Source organism: Balearica regulorum, chromosome 5 (genome assembly GCF_011004875.1).
Source record: "Balearica regulorum gibbericeps isolate bBalReg1 chromosome 5, bBalReg1.pri, whole genome shotgun sequence".
Lineage (NCBI taxonomy): Eukaryota > Metazoa > Chordata > Aves > Gruiformes > Gruidae > Balearica > Balearica regulorum.
This window is the reverse complement of record NC_046188.1, coordinates 54,550,987-54,572,699: the sequence shown is the minus strand read 5'-3', so window position 1 is coordinate 54,572,699 and position 21,713 is coordinate 54,550,987. Positions and strand designations below refer to the sequence as shown.

Sequence of the window (21,713 nt, the reverse complement as noted above, 5' to 3'; positions counted from 1 at the left end):
AGTTTTGTCTCCTGATTACTACATAATTTCCACTGCCCAGTGCAGGAAAAGGCAGGCAGAGAAGCAGAAGGCGATAGAAAGTAGTGGTTGTTCTATTCTCGGAGAGAGCAAGAGCAGATTGCTGGGGGTGGCAGTGGTAAGCATCTTCCACAAAAACAGCACAAGAGAGGCAGCTTTAAGGACTCTGCAGGGCGTGTGAGCTTCGAGTTAGGTTGTAGGGATGAAGTAGCCATGCTCCTGAGCTTGCCGAAGAAGCTGAGAGAAATCCTTCCTGATGCATATAATCTTCATAAAGCTGTCCGTAGCTTTAGCTGTCCGTAACTTGGTTCCTTTGTTGCAGATGGGTATCTTCAGCAACCCACATTATGTTATTTTCCAGCCTGGATTGATTGTCAAGCTGAGTGACATGCCATGCAGCAGAGACTATGTCAGTCCTTAAAATCGGAGCACTCCTGCAGTACCAGCACTTCAGTGTATTCATCTGGAACACATGAAGGATTGAAAGGGTGGGGCTCCATCAAGCTGCTGGGGCTGCTTTGGGATCCAGCAGAGCAGGACATGGTCTAGGAGGAACCAGATCGGGGACCACCCACTGCTGAGGAAAGGTCCCCTTGCCAGCACCACAGAGAAATAGCTGACCCAAATAATTCTGGGGAATACCTGACATTTATTGTGAAGCTTCATTGCTTCAGGTACCAGCTAACAGCACAACAGCCCAAAACATTCAATGTCAGCTGTAATGTGTGTGTTTTGCCATATCCTTAACCAAAACCCATGGATTAGGTAGAGAAAAAAATCACAGTCACTTTTCACTGTATCAGGTTTTATTTAACTGTTAGTAGGGTGTTAGTTGTTCAATTACCTATCTTATAAATACGTATTTTAGGAATAGCTTCCAGAAACAGATTTCACAGACTTTCTGATTTGATTGTAGTTTTTCAGCTGTTGAAAATCACCATTGCACCACTGAACTAGTAATTTACCCTTGTTGAGGATCTGTGTTGCTGTTTTTCCTTGTGAATACTTAGGACTGTAATCGCTAGAAATATATCTGCCTACAATTTGCCTTCTCTTTTCATTCATGAAGTTTTTACCTCCTCAGGGTTAATTGAATCAGGAAATGTCAGTACCTTTAGATTTCATTTTCCTTATTGATGCAGGTTCTGGAGTGAATGACTGCTATGAATACAAAATATGGTTTAATTTGATTTCTGGGACATATTTAGTGACCAGAAAAAGAAAAGGTTGTTTGAAACAAGATTTGAATAAATTAAGATGCCCCTTACCCCCCCCCCTGCAACTAGCACAACCTTCTTGACTATACAAACCCCCTAATTAACTATTTATAGAGATGTGCATATTTCCAATCTATTTTAAAATGCTAGAAATGAGAGTAAGCAAACCGACCTACCCACCAGTTTGCAGAGGGTAGGGGCAACATAATGTCTGCACAGTATTTAGCTGTGTGGTAATTATATATCAGGAACTTAGAAAATTTGAAGATGGAGCCAGGAAAATTCCATCCCCAAAAGCCTCAGGCCCAATGCTGAAAGCTGCCACTATCTTCCCAACAAGCACAAAAGGCTCAAAGTGCAGAGCAGCCGCGTGAAAGACATCTCTGCACCAACACTGATCATCTGTAAATGTATTAGTCGCTGCCTTCACCCAAAACGGGTCCGATGCCAGAAGAGGAGAGCGCTGGCAGTTCCCATTTGCTTTAATGGCAGCCACAAGGCTTGCTGATAAAATAACTTTTATTCCTGCCCCATTGCACTTGCGTTGGCTGTTCCTGAAGCCATCTGGGAGTGAAAGTCCCATCAGGCAATTGTGTCCTGTTAAGTTCACCACTTTCATTGTCCTATGTTTCATGGGGGTTTGACGCAGACTTTTCATCTGCTATATTTTTCATTTTTAAAAGATAAAGTGGTCTTAAAGACAAGGTTAGCAAGAAGTTTATTTCTTGCTGCTGAATTATTTATTCCTATTTAAGCTCCGGCAAACAGCCCGCATTTAATAGTCCATTACCGCTTAGATAGCTGTCAATGCAAAAAGGGCAATCCTGAAAAATACTGTGTTTAGTGGCTCTATCAATGCTCTCTGTACTACTGTTCCTTCATTTTTATGATCAAGAGCACAGAATAGAAGCCCAGAAATTACCTGAGCTGCAAACTTCAGGGTGCTTTAATCTACCAAGACTAACAACCAGATAAATTCATGCAAGAGCTAGAGTGAAGATTTTTCTTGATTAGGCTGGTTTCCTAAGAGTGCTTATGGATTCTGCATCAGTCGATGTCTTCAAATCAAGACATGATGGATGTCTTAGACAATTCTGCATCTCATCTGCCAGATTTCAAGGGAATGCGGGAGCAGTGGGTGAGATTTCTTGCCTTGAGTTAAATAAGTGGTTTGGTAACATAAAGGCAATTTTTGGCCTTCTGCAATTCTGGCCCAATTTTGATTTTTACCTCCTCTCTATTCCCTGAGCCCCCCCAGAACTGGTTTTCATGAAGCATCTGCCATATCCTGAAGCAACCTCCAAAATACTGATTTAGAAGTAGATTCAGGTTTCAGAACAACAATGTTGTCCTCCGATCAGCCATGCAAGATTTGAAGCTCAAAAGCACTCAGGTCTAGAAGTGTATCTTCTATGGTTGCTTATTTCTTATCAGATACTTCATCACCAGTGGATTTTTTCTATATTTTGTAGATAATCACGCTCTAATAGTATAAAAGGAGATTTAGTACAAGGCTATATTCTTGGAGCAGGTGATTCTGGGCAGAGGCTGGATTATTTAGGTGTCCAAAGAGCCCCGTTGTGAAAAACACGGAACACACCTCCCGCCTTCCCGTTACATCCCTTTGGAAAATTGCCCCTGGCATCTACTGTTCAGCATCCTGTACAACTCAGGCTTTATGTAATTTGAAGCCTGCTCAAGCAGGCAGACCCTGATGGACAGATATAACAAGTAGCTCCCTGAGTAAGTGAGCTAATGAAGCCTCATTTTCTTATGGATTTGTGGCTTATGTTGGATTCGCTGATGTTTGGTAACAGCTGGGTTTATAGCGCTGCCCTTCTTTCAGAGGACAACGATACAGTTTCCCTCCTTTCTTTAGCCATTGATTTTCACATAACTTAAGAAGCTAATATTCTCAGGTTTTCTAATGCCTGTCGGATTTCCTTGATTTTTGCCAATGGTACCAAAGGCATTGAGAGAGAGGGAGGATAAAACAGGATAGATACAGATACAGACACACACACAGAGATATCTTTTGGAAACCAAGCCAAATATTTCAAGAGTACTATAGAATCTTAATAGTGTGAACTACATTTTCTCCACCAAGAAAAAAAGTGTCTGATGTATTAAAAAAATGCAAAATACAAAAAAAGTCCTTCTATATGATTTTGTGCTGCACTTTGCACTGCATAACGAGGTAAAATCTTGTAGGCTAAGTCTGTCCATCTCAGAAAAAACTGTCTTTCTCTGAAAAAACTGTCATGGTAATCTAAGATGGTGCAATCTCAGGGAATGAACTGCAGGCCAACGGTTCTTTTTTACCCCCCAAAAAAGCAAAAGTAAGTTGAACGGCACGCACACCATATAGCGCACTGAACGAGAGGCTCTGCTGCTGTCAACTTCTAGTTGGAGTGAAGCCCATGAAAATGTGCATAAGAGCCTATCTGGATGAGGGTCAAATGTAGGAAGGATCTGTGCCTGTGAGCTGGAGCAATGCAATGTTAGATGATCTTTGAAAAATAGGCCGGGATGTTGATGACACGGCCTGTTGCATGGTCGTGCGTGTGTGGCTGACAGACACATCACCACTGCTGCTTCTCAGGGAGCTTTGGTCACTGGAGGTCTTCTACCAAAAAGGACCCATTTAAAAGGAACTTACTCAAATTGATCTTTGTGGTCAAAAAGAGACAAGCTGCTGCTACAAGTTTGTATTAAGATATGTAAGAGAAGAGCCAGAGCAAATTGTGGACTTGAGAAAAGTCTTTCCCTTTGTTATGGATGCAGCCTTTATGTTACCTTGTCAAGAATAGTCTTTACCATGAGAGCAGAACTTAAGAGCCGGATGAACAGATATTTTATGTTTGTAACTTGTTCCCCAGCCTGCTTTCCACTGGATGGACCTGGGATTTCTGAACACCTTCCTGCACAATCAGCTTGGCCTTGCCGGGTCACTGCTTTTTGGGGAGAGTATCCCACAGATCTGCTTTTGCTCCAAGCCACTTACGAGCAGTTCCAGAGGCGGAGAGTTGAGACAGCCTTTCTGGGAACAAGGGCAGAAAATAGCTCAGTGTTAGCATTCCAAACCCAGCTATTTAGACCTGGATTATTTTTAAATATTTTGCTTTCAGACACATAACTAGCTGCATTTTCCTCCTCTTTTTTCTTTTTTTAAAGTGAGCTTTAATTTTGCATCTTCTCCCCACCCAGTTGTATGCAATCAAGAGTATCTATGCAAAAAAAGAGTTATTTACATGGCTAAATGTTGGGGAGCTAACTTACCTGCTACTTTGGAGATTTCGTTGGCTGCAATGGGAACCTGGGGACTATTTGAGCCTGGACGTATGTTTGCAGGGCAGTTTTGCTGGGCAGTTGAATTGACAGGAGTCAGGGCAGCAGCAAGTGGAAAGAGCTGCAGCCACCTTGTTTCACCCGGCCGTCATCGCACGTCATCAGCCTGAAACACAGCCTCGGATGAGGCGCTGTGCGAAGGGTCGGTACATGGCAGCCTCATCTGGCACGCGATGTCCTGGCGTTCAAGTACAAAGCCTTTCACCGAGAGTCAGGCGAAGTGGTTATGGTGAAACACTGCTGCCGAAGCTGTAGTGTCTTACAGTCACTTCACAGGGTACAACGTGATAATGTGTAGGGCTTTTAGGGAATGTTGCGTCCTCAGAGCACTGCACAGACCTTAATTCATCCTCTGTGGATGATGCATGCCCAGCAGGGGACACATATCCCCTTCAAATTGCAGCTGCGTGGCCTGGAGGGGGTCCCATTTTCTGGCTAGCCCTCACTGCTAGCCATTAGCCCCTTTTTGGATGTTGCAGACCCTCATGTCTGATGGCTCGCCCATCCCAGCATAGTAAGCTGGGTTCAGAAAGACCTGCTGCTTAAAGTGGGTTTAGTAACTCATGCTCATTGTTGGGGTCCAGACTGGTTTAGATCAAATTAAGCTCTTGGGCACTGAGGCTGTCTCTTGTGGGAAGGAAGGAGCAGATTCCCTCTCATCTTGTAAATCACAGCTAGTTTATAAAATTGATGCAGCCTGCTGAGTAAATAAATTTTAAGAAAATTGCAAACCTCAAAACATTGGGACTGCCTTTTACAGGGCAGGTGGACAGACAGAGCTCACATGAAACACAGGAGGGGAGTTTCTCACACTGGGACACGATCGTGGCATCCCCCTCATGCTGTGAAGGCTAAGCTCCAAGAGGCCACTGAGCATTTCCCATTAAATTGAGGCATTTGGGCCAGCACAAGCACTGGGATGGGAATGGGAGAGGCAAGGGCAAGGCAGGATGTCCCAGCCCTTAATCAGCCCATTTTTCACCTAATGCCTCACAGGTCACCTTACATGCACGCTGTCATATTTTCCTCTGGCCCTGCCCTCCTGAACTGCACTGCGACTCTAGGCTGCTTTTTCCACTTTGCTTTCCCAGTAACCTAAAAGAGATGGGAAAACTTGGAGGCTCTTTTCAGAAAATGTGTACCAGCCTAAAGAGTTTTCCTTACTGCAGAAACTGTACCCCAGAGAAGCAGCAGACCTTGTGGTCTGTAACACCCACCCAAAGGCTGGGTTAACGCTTCTTACTGCTAGCAAGAGCCCTGCTTCTGGCTGCACATGGGGAGAGAATAAAGCTTGTAACTCAGGAAGGGGACAGTCATAATCATCTGTTTGTAATGGGTAAGAAAGAACCGCTTGTTGGAGGGATATAAAAGAAACCTTTAATTCCAGCCAGGATAGTCTAATGCGTTAGCCAAGTGGTAGTAAAAAACACAGTACCACCAGACTCTTGTATGGGGTGCAGGGAGGCTTTGGGGGAGACAAATGCTGTTCTTTACCCTCACAGACCAGCAAGGTTATCTTATTGATAAAACTGTAAGGCTGATGTAAATTCCGTCTTAAAGAAAACTGACATTATTTATATGCGCTGTAATAGCAAATAAGGGCAGAAGTGACACTGGCATTATCTCGTTTGCCACTGTCTGCAGCCAATACAGCTGGTCTTCCTCCATGCAGCTCAGATGAATTGTTGATTTTTGCAGAGATTTTGAGACTGTGCTGACACCGATGGAGTTACATTTATGAAAGAGACCCCAAAACCTTAAAAACAAACAACAAAGTAGTGGATTTTAGCTGCTATGCACTGGATAGACCCAATAAGTAGCTATTATCCTAGATAGATCCTTGTAGGTAGGAGGGTGTTACACTGCTTGGATTCACCAAGGAGCAGTGTCCTGCTTCCCTGCGGTTTGCAAATACTGAGAGTCAGCGAATTAGTAATTGTAGCTTCAAACTAATATAACTTTATTATTTTTTTCTGCATAGCCTTTTAGCACTCTATAAAAAGATCTGGCACACTACATAGGATTAGGCGACTTTGAAGCAGCAGAGTCATCTGGGTGTGAAACTTTGATTTCCTGTGTCTTGAACTGTTATTTCTATCTTTTCTTTTCAGAAAACCCCTACAGCGCATGCCATGAAGGAGGAGAACTTTCTTCGTCGCAGGTTCTCCCTCTGTCCAGCCTCGTCCACCCCTCAGAAGGCTGATCCTCGCAAGCTGACACGCAATCTATTCTTTGGAGCTGACAATGACATCTACCCACTCAGCCCAGGTTGGTTTCTGGTGTGTCACTGCAGAAAGTAGCACGCCTCAGGTACTTGACTGCAAGTAGATATTCTAGCACGCCGCCAGGAAACAAAGAGAAACAAGTTAATGTGAAATAGAGAGAGAAGCTGTTGCAACACATGTATTACTGGATCCCAGCCAGCGCTGCTTTCATGACGCTATTGTCTTTCATTGCCGTGGTGTTAGGTGGGAACAGAGGACATCAGAGATGGGGTTCGTAACCATCTGAACACTGCATGGCCTCACATTTCAAAAATGACTGATGTGTTTGAGTGCATCCACTTTGAGGCACTTGATATGTTTCACCGTAAGCGTTGAACTCATTTAAGATTTACTGGCCCCATTTGTAGATGTTTAATGACAGGTTTCCCTGTTCAGATTTAGAGCCCAGGACAAATATTACAAGAGCAGGCTTTCTATGGTTAATGTTCTGTAAATATCTGCAAGCACTACAAGTACCAGGAATCTTGACAGGTTGCAGTGAATAGCAGACTGTCTTTAAGTGTTCTCTTTACATCTGTTTTGCTTTGAATTTCCTAGCATCCTTTTTGAAGGAAATAGATCTCATTTTATTGTTTCAGAATTTGTTGCTCACAATAAACATTCAAGTCTTTCCTTGATTGCAGCCTGCAAACAATGTTTCTGTTCCAGTCTGTAAACAAGTGCTTCAGGGAACAGTCACAAGTTTGTAGAGCTGTCATTTGCAGCTGCCATGTAAGTGCTAAATAATCAAACCTCACAGCACCTTCGTGAGCTCTCAAAACGCTGATATCTAGAGAAAGAACATAGCATCTGTCAAAAGGTTTCAGTGTTCATATAGGTGTACCACCTGACAGACTCTCTGGGCTTTGCAGATGCAGAGCAAAACCAGGTCTGGGTTTCCTGAGCTAATTGTCTTCAAGTGCAAAGGTTTCAAGGGCCTCTGATTTTGCAGGTATTTCTATTTGTGGCTGTCTGCTTCAAGGCAATGGGGAGCCTGTTTTCAGCAGTGCTGACTAATGCTGTCACTGAGGTTGCTGGAAGCTTCAACAACCTTTTGGTAATCAAATTGAAAACAACTTAAAATGGAACACCTAAATCTCATACATTTCAAACCTATGGGGACTTCTGAACAGCTAGCTGCCCACAAGTACAGTCCATACAAATGTGAGGTAAGTAGCTGTTTCACTTCTGCTGTCCTTGGGAGCTGAAGGGCTGATTTTTCTGGCTGTAGCCACTTCCCCTTGCTTTGGGGAGATGGAGAGCGGTAGCTTAGGGTTTGCCCATTCCTCAGTTCTTACCAGCATTTTCAGTGCTAAAAAAGTTACTGACTTCCTCACAGAGGTATTTCAGTGCTGTAATCTTCCAGAAACCGGGGAAAGTTGAGGGTTTCAGCATGGAGGAGGTAGCTGGAAGAGTTTGTCTCTTTCTCAGCTTGCCCCATCACCTTGTTTCTCTTTGATCCTTGCTGGCAGCCAGACCAAACAGCCTTTGCTGGGGTCAGCAGAACTAGTGCCTTCAGCCACGCTGGAGCTTTTGTTCTGCTGTGCAATTCTCCCAAGTAACCTCTAGCACTGGTGTCAGTGAGGGTGGTTGCCCTCTGTAATGCAAAGGGAGAGCATAGGCCAGAGAGTTTGTAAAGGAGAGAATATCCATTTTAAATAAAAAGTCACTGCTTCATACAGGGGATTTCTTGCAGAGAATCTGAGTTTTTGTCTATCCTTGCTTTTTTTTTTACTCCTTTCATTTCTTGCCTGGTCCCCACAGAGCTGCCTCATCTCTTTGTTTTCCTCACATTTCCCATAAGAAGTAACTGTCATTCTTCACATTCAGTTGCCATTTCCCATGGCAGGCTCTTCTTTCACTCCTTTGCTGCTGCTTCTGCCTCATTTTCCTCTGAGCCTCATGTGCTTCCCCTCACCTTCTCCCTTCCCTCTGAAGGATGGGCAAAGAATTGGATAGATAAGGTCTACGTCCATAAACTGCATCCAATATTTCTCTGTCTCCCATTTTTCTCTGTTGTTTTACATGAATTTTTAGTTCTTGAAGCTGTTCCAGTGGTCTGTGTTTTGCTGCGTGACCCCAGCAGATTTTCTTTACGAGAGCACTGGGCTGATCATGTTGCATGGGTGCTGTGGGCAGTATGGGGAACAAAGCCTAGTGACTTCCTGCCAGAAATTTGGTGGTCTGTGAGGTGGCTGAAGCTGCAGGTCTCACAACACCAACACCTACGGTTAGCGCTCCAACAACGAAGGTGTGCAAGTAAATAATTCAGTGAGCAGGGAGTGACAGACTTTACACTTCAGGCAAGCTATGCTATGGAGATTCAGTTCAGCAGGGTTTGGTTTTTTTAAAGGAAACATATGGGAAATGCAGAGGGCACTATCTGAAATAACACTTTGGACTTTTTGCCTCTTGCTTGCATATAAAAATGCTAATGGTTATGGAACTAAAATAAATTTGAGGAAGACATTTTCTCTTTGTGGAAAGTTCACAAGCTAGAGAGACATGAATTCATGTTCCATGCCCATGCCTTTCTTTCATGTAGCAATAAGAGGAGAGAATCTTTCTCTTTTGTCTTTCAGAGGGTAGGAAATTTATTGGGAGAGTAGCTAAAAGAACTTATAGAGAATCTCTTTTTGACTACGCTGTGAGATCACACATTGGCTTTAAATAAAAATTTAGGTTAGCCTATCTGCATCCTCAGAGATGCACTTTGATGAATATAGGAATTTTACTGTGATAGATACGTGGAGCTAAATTTAAGTCTGGTGTACACATCGGGCCATGTGGCTGATGATTACAGCAGTAATGGGTTTTATTTGCAGTAGTTTTGCCACACATCAGAGCCTGTATTTCCACTTGTAGTTATCCAGACACTTTATCAGAGAGCCTATAAAATAATAATTCATGCTGGGTGGAGCTAATCATTAATTCCTCAATAACCCAGTTATTTTTCTTCCTGTTACCATTAATCAGTTGTGCTTGCTGTATCATTCTTTATAAAGGAGAAAGGCAAATGCCCAGCACAAAACCAAAGAAAAGGAATAGTTACTGTTCTGGAAAGGAACTAAATATTTTTCCTATGCATGGCATTAATGGGATAAAGGAAGGTATCAGTAATTCAGGTCTGTAACTGCAAGGCTGGAGTGTTGGCAGTTTTCTTCATGATGTGGTGAAGGCTGTTTCTGTAAGCACTATTGATTACCTTCACGAAATATTTTTCACTATTTGGTGCAATAGTGGAGGACTATTTTGGTACTTTGTGGAGGACTCTTCTTTGTGTGCCCTGCTAGCAGCCAGCACTTTAATTCAGGAGAGATGCAGCTCTGTTTCTGTTGTGGGCATTATGTTTTCTTGATCAGGGAGATAAGAACTTCAGCTTTTCTAGCCAGTTAATATTTAGCTCCTTTTATGTTTTTATGTGGTTTCCTATTTATTTTCTCAAGGCTATGTCTGTTGTGCTCTGGGTGGGACTCTTGCTTTTGCGCTTTGTATATACTTAACTATGCGTGTGGGTGTTTGAAAAACTTGCACGTGGTTTCAATGAAGTTTGCTTTCCAAACAAGGGCTAGCTCTCACCCTCCGCATGGCTGCAGCAAGTCTGCTTGAGACAGACAGCAAAGATAGCTCTCCTCCGAAAAACAGCCTTTCCCTCACAAGTTCCAATAGGCTTAACGTGTTTGGCATAAGAAACCAGTATATGCTGCTCCATAAACATATCTTATGAATCCTTGTAAATGACACCGTAAGAGTGAACAGTTGCATGTTCCCATTTTTCATAATACCCTGTGAGTAGGATGGTCCAGAACCTCAGGAGCACTGAAAATCTCATTGTTCAGGTGCAAACCCTTTTAACTGTATTACTGAGAGAAGGCAGAAATCTCTCACGTCCAGGCTTTTTGTATGGATACTAGCTTGGAGTTAAGCTTTCTTTAAGAAATGAGGCATAATAAAGAATGGATGTGAATTCTGTTATGCTAATAGACACCATTCCCTTGGAGCAGGCAGCAGCTGATTCCCATTAACTTCACTTGAACTTTTAGACCATATGTTACTTTCCCATACATGCCCAGAAAAAACTCTTCATGGGAAACAAGTGCAGCAGTTACATGGCTTTTTGAGTTTATTCCAACCTCCTCTGCCTCTGTCAGGGAGAGTGGAGGCTGTAGAGAGGAAAGTGCTGTCAGAGAAAGAAAAAGTACGGAGATACAGGTCCTTATCCATGCACAGCAGTGCTTATAGCCATCCTGCTTGTCATGGCAGCACAAGGTGACTGGCAAGTATCCGGCCGCCTGGGATTTTCTCTTGCCTGCAGACATTAGGTTTCTGAGTGCGTTATCTAGGGCTCGGTGTTTCAAGGGGAGGAGTGACAGTTAAGAAACTAGGTTCCCTGTTGTTGCACCGCCTTCCTATGTGACTGCATAGGTCCTTCTTCTGCTTCAGTTCTCCACGTGAGCAATGCACGTGCTGTCCCTCTTCTCCCAGGCTTGGAAGTGTTTGCTTGCTGTGTCAGTGTGGCTGTGTGCGTGTGGCACAGCACAGCACTGTGCCATAGGGTGAGAAACACGTCTGAAACCTCTATCACCCTTGGTCACCATGTGGAAAGCTGAACAACTTCTAGAGACAGTTGTCCCACAAAATCTTTTCTTAAATTTAAGAGTTGATACACCAAACTGCCTGTTAATGCCAGTAAAAAAGGGCATATTTTTTGTCCTGTCTCTTTACCAGTGAAACCCTGTAGCACAGTTGCAGTTCCAGTTATAATGGGACGTGCTTGTTCTCTCACATGTCCCATGATGGAGGTGCAGAACACGGCCATGAAAATATTTTTAGTAAGCTGCTGTGGCCAACTTTTCTGATGGTGCTTGGCTTCTTAAATGCCCGCTCTGAAAACTCCAGGAGACATTATGGCTTCTGACATGTCTGTGACAACTGACTGGCTTCAGGAGAATCAGGATTTTCCCTTGCTGGTTTTGGATTTGGTAGTGTTTCCAAGACTGGCCCATACAATGTTTAAAACCCTTTTTAACAATTCCCATGTTTGCAGTGTGCTACAAATGGATTATATTTCACTGTCTCAGTGGTTCTTTGTTGTGTCCAGTATTCTGGAGCTCTGATTGCTAACAATTCTGAGAAGAAAACTAGATTGCAATTGGATAACAATGACTGTCCAGGCACTAAAAAGCCAGTCTCATCAAATGCTATTTTTTGGCTTTTTATTAATAGAGGCTCCATGCTTTCTTTTACTGTAAGGACATGATTACAGTTGGCAAAAAGAACAGAATTTATCATTGCATTTTATTGCTTGGACTAGGACTACATGCACTCATACTAGTATATGATGTGTATAATATACTGCAAGTTTAGTATATTTTGGTAGTGGAAATATCTCTCTACAATGATTGGAAAATGTCATAGTGTTCATAAATACTACTTGTTAATTGAAAATGTTTCTTATTTTTAACAAATAACTTGGTCAGAAGACACTGATCTTCTGCAGGTGTTTTTTTTTTAATTTTGTTTTACTAATTATGTCTAGATGCTGTTCTGTCTTCTGTGATGTTTAATGATCATGGTTATCATTTGTCAAACAAAGTGTGCTATCAAATGCATCTGTGTATAGCTGCCAGATACTGACCAAGGAGGATAATGTATTGAATAGCTGCCTATTAACTGAATTCCGTTTATTATTTGCATTGAATGAGGCACAGGATATGTAAGAAAAGAACAGACTGTGGTAATGTAATTAAAGACTGCATCATGATGCAGGGAGCTGATTAAGGATGCATAAGCAACCTTATTTCTGTTTTTTTCCAGCCTTCATATGCTGGACTTTGCAACCATCATGTTGGTTTACCACAGTGTTTTCAGACCTAACTTTTAAGCAGTACTTGTTGCATAGCCCAAGCATGTGGAGCCAGGCTATTTCAAGCTCTGCAAGATGCCTCTCTGTGATCCTGGTGTGCCTGCTCATGAGAGCTTCTCTTGTTTGCTGTTAGCAGTAGCCCTTCTAAGGCCATGAGTAGCCACGGTTGTGCACAGAATTTCTCTGTTTCTAAATCACATTTATTCGTTGCAGGAAAAGACGTGGAAGGAAACAGCCCGTCAGTGCTGAAGGATGAGATACCACAGACTCCAAACTCCATTAATAAGGTACTGTGGGATAGGGATCCATCCCCAGTCTTACTTTCATTTCTTCTCAGGCTGTTATTAATTATTCTCACTGTCTTTTTTTTTGTCTTTTTTTTTTTTTGAGAAAGCTTCTCCCTCTCGTCCTGCAGAAGCTCTGTGTGCATGTTTTGAGAGAAAGAAAATGATTGGTTTTGCATGGTTGGGATGACAAGCCCACACTTTCCTCTGACTTGATAGCACCTACTGCAGAAGAACCCTGTTTATTTGAGCCTCATTTGGCAGTGTAATTAAATATGAATAATTACTGTTGAAAGGTTGATTTTGTCAGCCGAGGTGTCTCCTGCTGTTCCTGATGAGCAGGGCAATCACAAACCTTAATTGTTTTGGAAGAGAAAACTGTAATATTTTAGTTTAGTGCATAGCATCCAAAACTGTGTGTCGAGATCCTGGGAGGGAGCTCTGAGAATTGGAGAGGAAAGCAAACTAACCATCATTTCCTAAACACAATGTTTCCATCCAGCCTGTTATGGAGAGGTAAACTGGATCTAAAGACTCTGGATCTGGGTGTTCAAAACCTGGCTCTACATCGAGAGTTACTGAGTGCCTGGTTTTGATTTCCTGTAGAGATGGAATCAACCTTATAAATTAGATCTGGCTTTGAGAACCATGTGGGGGCTTTTTTGGCTCCAGCTCCCTGACATGTTTCTGGAGGGTAACTAGAAATAGAAGCGAAGCCTGTTAATAAATTTTTAACTAAATTTATTCAACTATGAAGCTATGAAATGCAAATGACACCAGCTGAAATGAAAATATAACATGAAGGAAGCAGCTGCAGACAAGTGATTTCTTATAATACATGAAAATAGGCTCTGCATCTTCAAATACATTTGGCTGTGCTTGCCTGGAGCTTACAGGTTGTTCTGCCAGGATGCCCTGGCAGAGGTCAGCAAAGGGAGATGGTGATGACAGGAGCTTTGGGAGTATGCAACAAGTGCTCGTGTACATGTCCTCTGCTATTGCTGGAACCTGGCAAGCTGCAAAACAACCTTGGTTTTGCTTTTTCAGGCAGGTTCCTCATGGAAACCCACCCTTCCACCTATCCTGGCAGTGGAGAAGCCCAAGGACCAGGTAACTGTGTCCAGGGCTTTGTTTTAAAGCCAGCTGTTTTGCACACCATACAAGGAGTGGTGTTAAATTCCCAATGACTTAGGAATATAAAGAAGAGAGACTTTTTCTGGACAGGACAACTCAGAGCACTGAAATGTTTTCCAAAAGAGAGTTTGATTTCTGAGATGCAGGATGAATGCAAGAGTAGGAATGTATTTATGAGAGGTATCTGGGTGAGAGCATGGCTCAGCTATGTTTTCCCAGCCTCAGGGCCTGCCTTGCTATTTAGTATCCTACAGGTGTGTATTTGAAAGGAGAGGCACCCTTGGAAGATTTGGATGCCCACCTAGATTTCTGCCATGCTTTGTGTGCACCTGGGAGGCGTTGGTGGGTCCCTCCTTGACAGCGTCAAGAGCAGTTGTTAAGGAGAGAGAAGAGAAAATACACAGCACAAAGCAAGTGCATCAATTTGTGATTCAAAACAAATGGGGTTCTGAACCTGGAATGAGCTTTGCTTTCACCAGCCCGACTTTGGTTTTACAATAGTCAAAATTGCTCTGAAACACCGATGGACTAAAACAGATATGAGGACCCCAAAACACCAAACTTCAACTTTTCTACTCACTTGCAGTGTTGCATGCAATTGCTTTGGCTATGGAATGAGCCAGAGCTAGGTTCTTCTTTCTTGTCTGAATGTTCTGATTAGAGACATGATGTTTGATTCAGAGACTTTCTGTCTCACTGTGCCTGTGCTGTAGTGCCTGTCACTCCCACTTCACTCTGCTTCGCCTTGCTGCATTGTACGCTACCTTGTTCTTCTCTAGCCACATAGCTTTTCTTCTGTCTTACTTTGCAGTGTCACTGACAGTGGGGATTCCCTATTGTGAAATGTCTTGTACCTTAAAAATTTAGGCAAACTGGTAGTCAGTTTGCTTAATATTTCATTTTTCACATCCACTCAGCTCTAAGGCTATAAAATGAAGCCTTACTGTCAGGTGTCTAGGACTGTAAGTAGGGATCTGTCACAGTATTTCAGTTTAAAAATAAATAGCGATCCCACCTACTTGAACCAAAGGAAAGAGTGTGTGCTAATTGGGTCATGTTTAGATTCCTGATAGCAGGGGGGAAATAATTTTTAGAAACAAAACTGTAGGGTGTGCAGGATTAATTAATGGATTCAAAAGTAAATGTTCTAGGTAACAGATCCGTGCCATGAATACTTACCCTTCTTTTGGCACTGTGACTGTAGCAAACCTTGTTGGAAATCAGTGTTCCTTCAGCAGCACTATTTTGATGTACCACACCACGTTGACTGTTTTCACCTAGTAATGAGAAGAAAAAAAAAGCCACTCAAGTGATTCAGGCCCTGGACTGGGGCTTAGGGGACCTTGAATTCCCAGCTCTGACTTGGAGTTCCTGTGTTTCCCCAGGTGGATTATTGAGTTTCTGTTTCACATCTTCATCAGGGAGGTGGAAACAGTTCTACATTTTGTTCACTCAAGCCATGTCCACATTACATGATGGAGCAGGCTGCAGGTTTCCCAGGTTAGCAAACACCAAGCAGAATATCCCATAAAAACCCTATAAACGTCTGTGAACTTGTGAGCTGTGAAGCCATTTAATTGTAACCATACTAGCCTGTGCTTGAGCTCATGGATGGACTGCAGTTTTGCATTTTCTCTTTCTTCCCTTCTTATGCTTATTTATTCTACTGTTTGGAGAGCAGCTGTGGTCTCTTGATACACATGTAGAGCCCACAAAGAATTGAAGTGTATGTTAAGGAATAGTAAAAAAAAATTTGAAGCTGGGACTCAGTAGTACTTAACTCTTTTCAGTCCCCCGCTTACGCCACAATGAAATCTAAAATTATGACATTGTAGGAGTGTGTCTGTTGCATGCACAGTTATATGACATACGGGAGGGCAAAGCTAAGATTGCTCTGTTCATTGTGAATGAGTTTTTCCACGTGCCTGAATTGTTCAAGTTTTTATTGTGTGATTTGTAATATCTACATGGCTGCTAGAAATTTATTTTAGCTGCAAAGTAGTTGGAAACAGCTCATACCAATCACTTGAGATTTAAGCTACAAGTCCCATGCTGTCTCCAGCTCATCCTTCTAGATCCATGAATCATTCTTTTAACCTCTGAGTTAATTCCAGCCATGGTTATGTTTGGGACTATCATAAAAGATCATTCACAACTCTGGCAACGTACAAGGTTACCTTTCCTTCTGTTCTCCCTTAGCCGGCAAACTGAGGAACGATCGGCAGAGAGATCCAGGTGTTGCAGGAATCACCTCAGAGATGCTCAGGAGCAAAACGTTCCCTGTGCACTAAACACAGCTTTATAGGAGAATCTGGCCCTTCCAGGTGGTGTTATGCTTAACTGGACCCTTGCTGGCTTTTCATTACTGTACTTTGTGCTGTCAATGTTGTGTATGGAATTATTTTGGAGCTAGTTGTCTCTATCAAGACTTACACTCAGTTCCTGTGCCCTGGCTCAGGTACACCTTGCTTCTTCAATTCCATGTGCACCATTTTAGGGTAATCACTGTTGTCCACAGAGGGCTTTGCAGCTGATTTCAAGTGAGCAGAGATGTAGCCTGGATTATCCTGGGTAAATGGCATAGAAGAGGAGTGGGATTTTGCACTGAGAGGTAGGAAACATGGAGCATCCCTAACTTATGTAGGTACATAATATACATAATGTACTTATGTAGGAACATACAATCCCTAACTTATGAGGCACTGGAACAGGTTGCCCAGAGAGGTTGTGGGTGCCCCATCCCTGGAGGTGTTTAAGACCATGTTGGATGAGGCTTTGGGCAACATGGTCTAGTGGAGGGTGTCCCTGCCCGCAGCAGGGGGGTTGGAACTAGATGATCTTTAAGGTCCCTTCCAATCCAAACCATTCTATGATTTCTATGATTTCTGTACATACAAGCCCTTGAAACTCCCAGGGGCTGCACAGAGGGGAACATAGGCAGTAGTAACTGTTCACTTACAGAAATGAAGTCTCAAAGTTGATAGCAGTGGGTAAGCCGCAGCAGTGCTATCACATCACCTTGGGTCACTGGTGATCATAATTCTTACTCTAGTGTTTCTGATGTGGGAGATGAGGGTAAATGGAGGTGCTAAAATTGAAATTATTTATTAATTTAGCAAAGCTTATTTTAAGCTGAAAGTCCAATTGTTCTTCATTGCTCACTTTCTTGGTTTGTTTACTCAGCCTAGGAATAAAAGCTGTACCTATAGCTAGAGGGGAAAGCAGAGCTTTGCTTCAGATTTCTACTTAGCACTACACTGTATCAGTGATGTGAAACAGCATCTTTCTCAGTGTGCGACTTCCCATCTCACCTAAAATGTTTCAAACTTGGAGAACATTCTTCCCATGAAAGGCACACTTAATTGATCATGTAGAAATCCCATGAGGTCTGTGACTTTTTCTTTAATTACTATAATCTGACACAATGGAGCAAAGCATTCCACTAAACAATAGTATAACTTGATATTTGGAGTTGCTGTGTCAGCTATTTATTTGTACAGGCTTTTCAATTTGTGGTAATGTTGTGGTTTAACCCCCGTTGGCAACTAAGCACCACTCAGCCGCTCGCTCACTTCCCCCCTGGTGGAATGGGGCAGAGAATCGGAAAAGTGGAAAACTCATGGGTTGAGAGTTTAATAGGTAAAGCAAAAGCCACGAGCACGAGCAAAGCAAAACAAGGAATTAATTCACCACTTCCCATGGGCAGGCAGGTGTTCAGCCATCTCCAGGAAAGCAGGGCTCAATCATGCGTAACAGTTACTTGGGAAGACAAACGCCATCACTCTGAACATCCCCCCCCTTCCTTCTTCTTCCCCCAGCTTTTTATGCTGAGGATGATGTCATATGGTATGGAATATCCCTTTAGTCAGTTGAGGTCAGCTGTCCTGGCTGTGTCCCCTCCCAGCTCCTTGTACACCCCCAGCCTACTCACTGGTGTGGTGGTGTGAGGAGCAGCAAAGGCCTTGGCTCTGTGTCAGCACTGCTCAGCAGTAACGAAAACATCCCTGTGTTATCAACACTGTTTCCAGCACAAATCCAAAACACAGCCCCATACCAGCTACTATGAAGACAATGAACTCTATCCCAGCCAAAACCCGCACAGGTAATCATTATGCTATTTCAGTGTTATAAACACAGTTGCTGTGTCTTTGTAACATTGTTGAAATAAGAGGGGTTTGGTTTTTTTCAAACTAGAAAATTTTAGGTGAAAATTATTCAACTTTCTGTAAAGCAGCATATTAATTGAAGGGTAATCTTTCCTAATGCAAAATTATTTGTCAGTAAGAATCGTTTCACTGACTCTACTGTGCTTTGGGTGAGCTGTTAATTCAGAACAAAATAAAAAAGTTTTTTAAAAGAACTGCTTATAGTAAATTGAAAACAAAATTCTTTAAATGCGGTTGAGATATCTGTGAATACACACATCAGTAACAAGAAGCTCTTCACTTCTAATGTTAAACCCAGCTTTTCCATAGTGTTTATACTACTTCAGGAATTTTTGTTTAATTTATTTCTGTAATGGTACAGATCTGTAGCAATTATATGTGGAAAAGATGCTAGAGAAATTACATGTGAGCAAGGATGTGTCCTCCCATGTGATGACTATTTTTGCTTTTGTGAAATATAACTTATGACCCCAGCTACTTTTGTTCTGCCTTCAACTTCCCATCTGATTTTGTCTTTCTCTCACTCGGATGCAAAGAAGAAAAAGAGTGACTTCTAAGCTGTCACTGCTGTTAACATGCAGACCACAGCTTGAGAATGACTTTATTTAAATGTTTCTGACTTAAAATAATTCTGTCTGTTTGTCCCTCATTACACATATTTTGTGTTCGTCCCATGCAGCAAGGATTGCTTTTGCTAAACAACAGGATATTCCTCTTGCTGTTATCCAAGGCATGGCATGCTGATGGGCTGGCATCCCCCACACCAGAGCTGATCACAGACTGTTTTTCTGTGAAATGATTTGGTTCCTCTTGGAAATGAAGTCACCGAAAAGACACTGGATCAGAATTGCACTATTGTGAGGACTCTGTACGTTCTTTTACAAAGCTTAGCAGAAGTGTAAGGGTATTGTGGTAACTGCTAACAATCAGCAGTGGATCTCCAGAGCTACATGACAGAGTTGAAAGGGAAGAGAAACTTAACAGGGATATAAAGTATGTCTCTGAGTACAGTACAGCCTGTCGTCAGCCAGCAAGGTCATCACTCAGTCCTGGAAAGGACAGATCTGGTTAGACAACTAAAAAGGGACATTTCCTACCCCTGCAAGTGCTGCTGCATGTCCTGGTAAAAGTTTTTGACAGATTAACAGTCTTCCCTCCTTATGAGAACCAGTACATGGAAAACATACCTATTGCTTTCTTATTAGAATATTCCAGTGTTGTTTTTTCAATGTTAAAAAGGACATCAGTTCCCTACCCTCAAATTGTACAACATCTCATTACTGGTTAATATTGTTCACATGCTGCTGCAGAGGGAGGGGGCCAAATTCTGATATCCTGCACAAGCATTATCCCAGTGTTCTTGAAAGATTTGCTGTGATGACAAATGGTTTCTCTTAGATTTCTGCCAGGCTGAGAAAGGCAGGGCAATAGAAGGACATCATTAAATGCCTTGACATGTGTTAGTGATGTAAGGCCCAGCTGTATCTTAGGGATCTTTAGAGCTGATGGCCAAGATTTACTGAATCTTATGTATGCCATGAGGTACAATCAAAACTATTAAGACAGATTAATATAAAAACATGAAATCATATTATTTCACATCACCTAGCAGGTTAAACCTGGAAGAGCTGTATGTTGCTATCAGCAGCCTGGGGGTCTACGGTATGTAGTCCTGGGGCCTTAGATCTCACCTTTCCTGTGAAAAGGCAGGAACTTTAAACCCAGAAATGCGATGCTTCTCACTCTGTGGACCTGGAGATCACCTGCAAGCAATCTGCTATGTAGGATCTGTGATGGAGCATCCTCATAAGCATAACAAGAAGCAAAGTTAGCAGGAAGAAGCAATCGGTTTGCCCCATTAAAAAAGTAACTGGGGAACAGTCTCAAGTTTCTGAAAACAGGAGTCTCAGGTCAGGCACATCTGCAAGCTTGTCTACAGCTCCTAGTTAAAACCATGGCTTGGTTTTAGTAAAATTTTTTCTCTCTTCATAAAGATTGGTCATTTTACAACTATCTTGGAGACCTGCGCTATCTGTCACACAGCTGGTACATCACAGTTTTTGGGACATAGCAGCATAGGTATTTATTTTCCCATGCCTAGAAATTCTTACGCAGGCAGTGAAGGACTTACGTTACTGCATCTTTCTCATCCATTCTTAAGCCTGTCTTAGTGTGCACCATCCCTGTGGTTGTGTTTTGCTTTACAGGCAAGGTGAGCAAGTTCAGCATGTCTGGGCATGGCTCAGACATGGGGGAGACAGTGCCTGAAGGAAGCAGCACAGTGGTTCAGGAGCCCACCTTAGCAGCCTCCAAGGCTGTTAATCCAGCTGCTTTGACCGAGTGAAAGACCGGTTTGTAATGATTTCAGACAATTTTCACTGTATTTATTGAGCTCCTAAAGGCTATGGTGGTGTAAGGGGAGGTTATCCCTTCATCTGTTGTTGTGTGCTGCAGCTTTATAACACACAGCAGTATCAGCTGGCATCGGGCGTGCGATGTCCCTGGTCACGGAGCTACGAGTCACCTCTCCCGAAGAGGCAGAATCAATGTCTCTCTGTGTAAACATCCCAGGTTTGAAGTCCTGTGGTTGTTTAACTCTATTTTTAGCATGACCCAGAGAGACTCTGAGAAGGAGGCAGGTGTGGCTGGTAGAGCAGTGAAAGTGCCTCTGTCTATGTTAATGCCGGTTCCCCATAAGCAGCAGGTTTAGGGCTCAGGTTTGCCTGGTTTGCGCCAGTTGTTGGAAGCCTTTCTGAATTCATCTTCAAGTAAATTTCCTTGAGCCAAGTGAGCTTAGGGTCCAAGATTTTATTCTTTTTACAAGTGCTAATATATAATTGTCTAGAGAACAAGTGACTGTAGCTTGTTCTAATTAGTTAAGCAGAAAGCATTCATTATATCCTGATGTTTTGCAGACACCTGAGCAGGATTTCTGAGAATCTTGGGGACATCTGTGCTTTTTCTGCTTCTCACGCTGGCTAATGAGGAATAGTACGCAGTGTTTCTCTCTGCATCTGATCTCTCAGGCTGGAGGGAGTGAAATTACCAATAAATGGTTCATAGTTGTATCTCAAGGGCAGGACATTCTCTCTGCTAATTGGGAGAAAGGGGGAGAATTCTTCTGACCGGTTTCAGAGGACACACGTCCCAAATCATGAAAGCATAATCTCCTAATAATTCCAAAGGATTCTTGCTCAGACATTTAAGCACTTAGAAATGCTTCCTCATAAAGAAAAGCTTATAGCATATTTCCCAAATGTCTACCACTGCCCTTTGAAATGCGACAAAGACCCTGTGGGCACAGTTCTCTGCTCAGACATCTTGTCTGTGCAGCGGTCTGCACCATAAATCCTGTGTTTTTACAGTTAAGTCCCATGTGCAGAAATACAAAATATACATCAGAGACTGCATTGCAG

The 21,713-nt window shown here is 42.7% G+C and overlaps 1 protein-coding gene across 5 annotated transcripts in view; it reads left to right on the top strand.

The window, feature by feature from the left end:
- OSBPL5 (oxysterol binding protein like 5) overlaps nucleotides 1–21,713 on the top strand; it is a 182,410-nt gene that overhangs the window by 109,959 nt on the left and 50,738 nt on the right. For all 5 annotated transcript variants that reach the window (XM_075754960.1, XM_075754963.1, XM_075754961.1 and 2 more), the window contains exons 2-3: nucleotides 6,695–6,851; nucleotides 12,927–13,000. In XM_075754960.1, coding sequence (XP_075611075.1) covers nucleotides 6,695–6,851; nucleotides 12,927–13,000 — 231 coding nt within the window. The remainder of the gene's footprint in view (nucleotides 1–6,694; nucleotides 6,852–12,926; nucleotides 13,001–21,713) is intronic.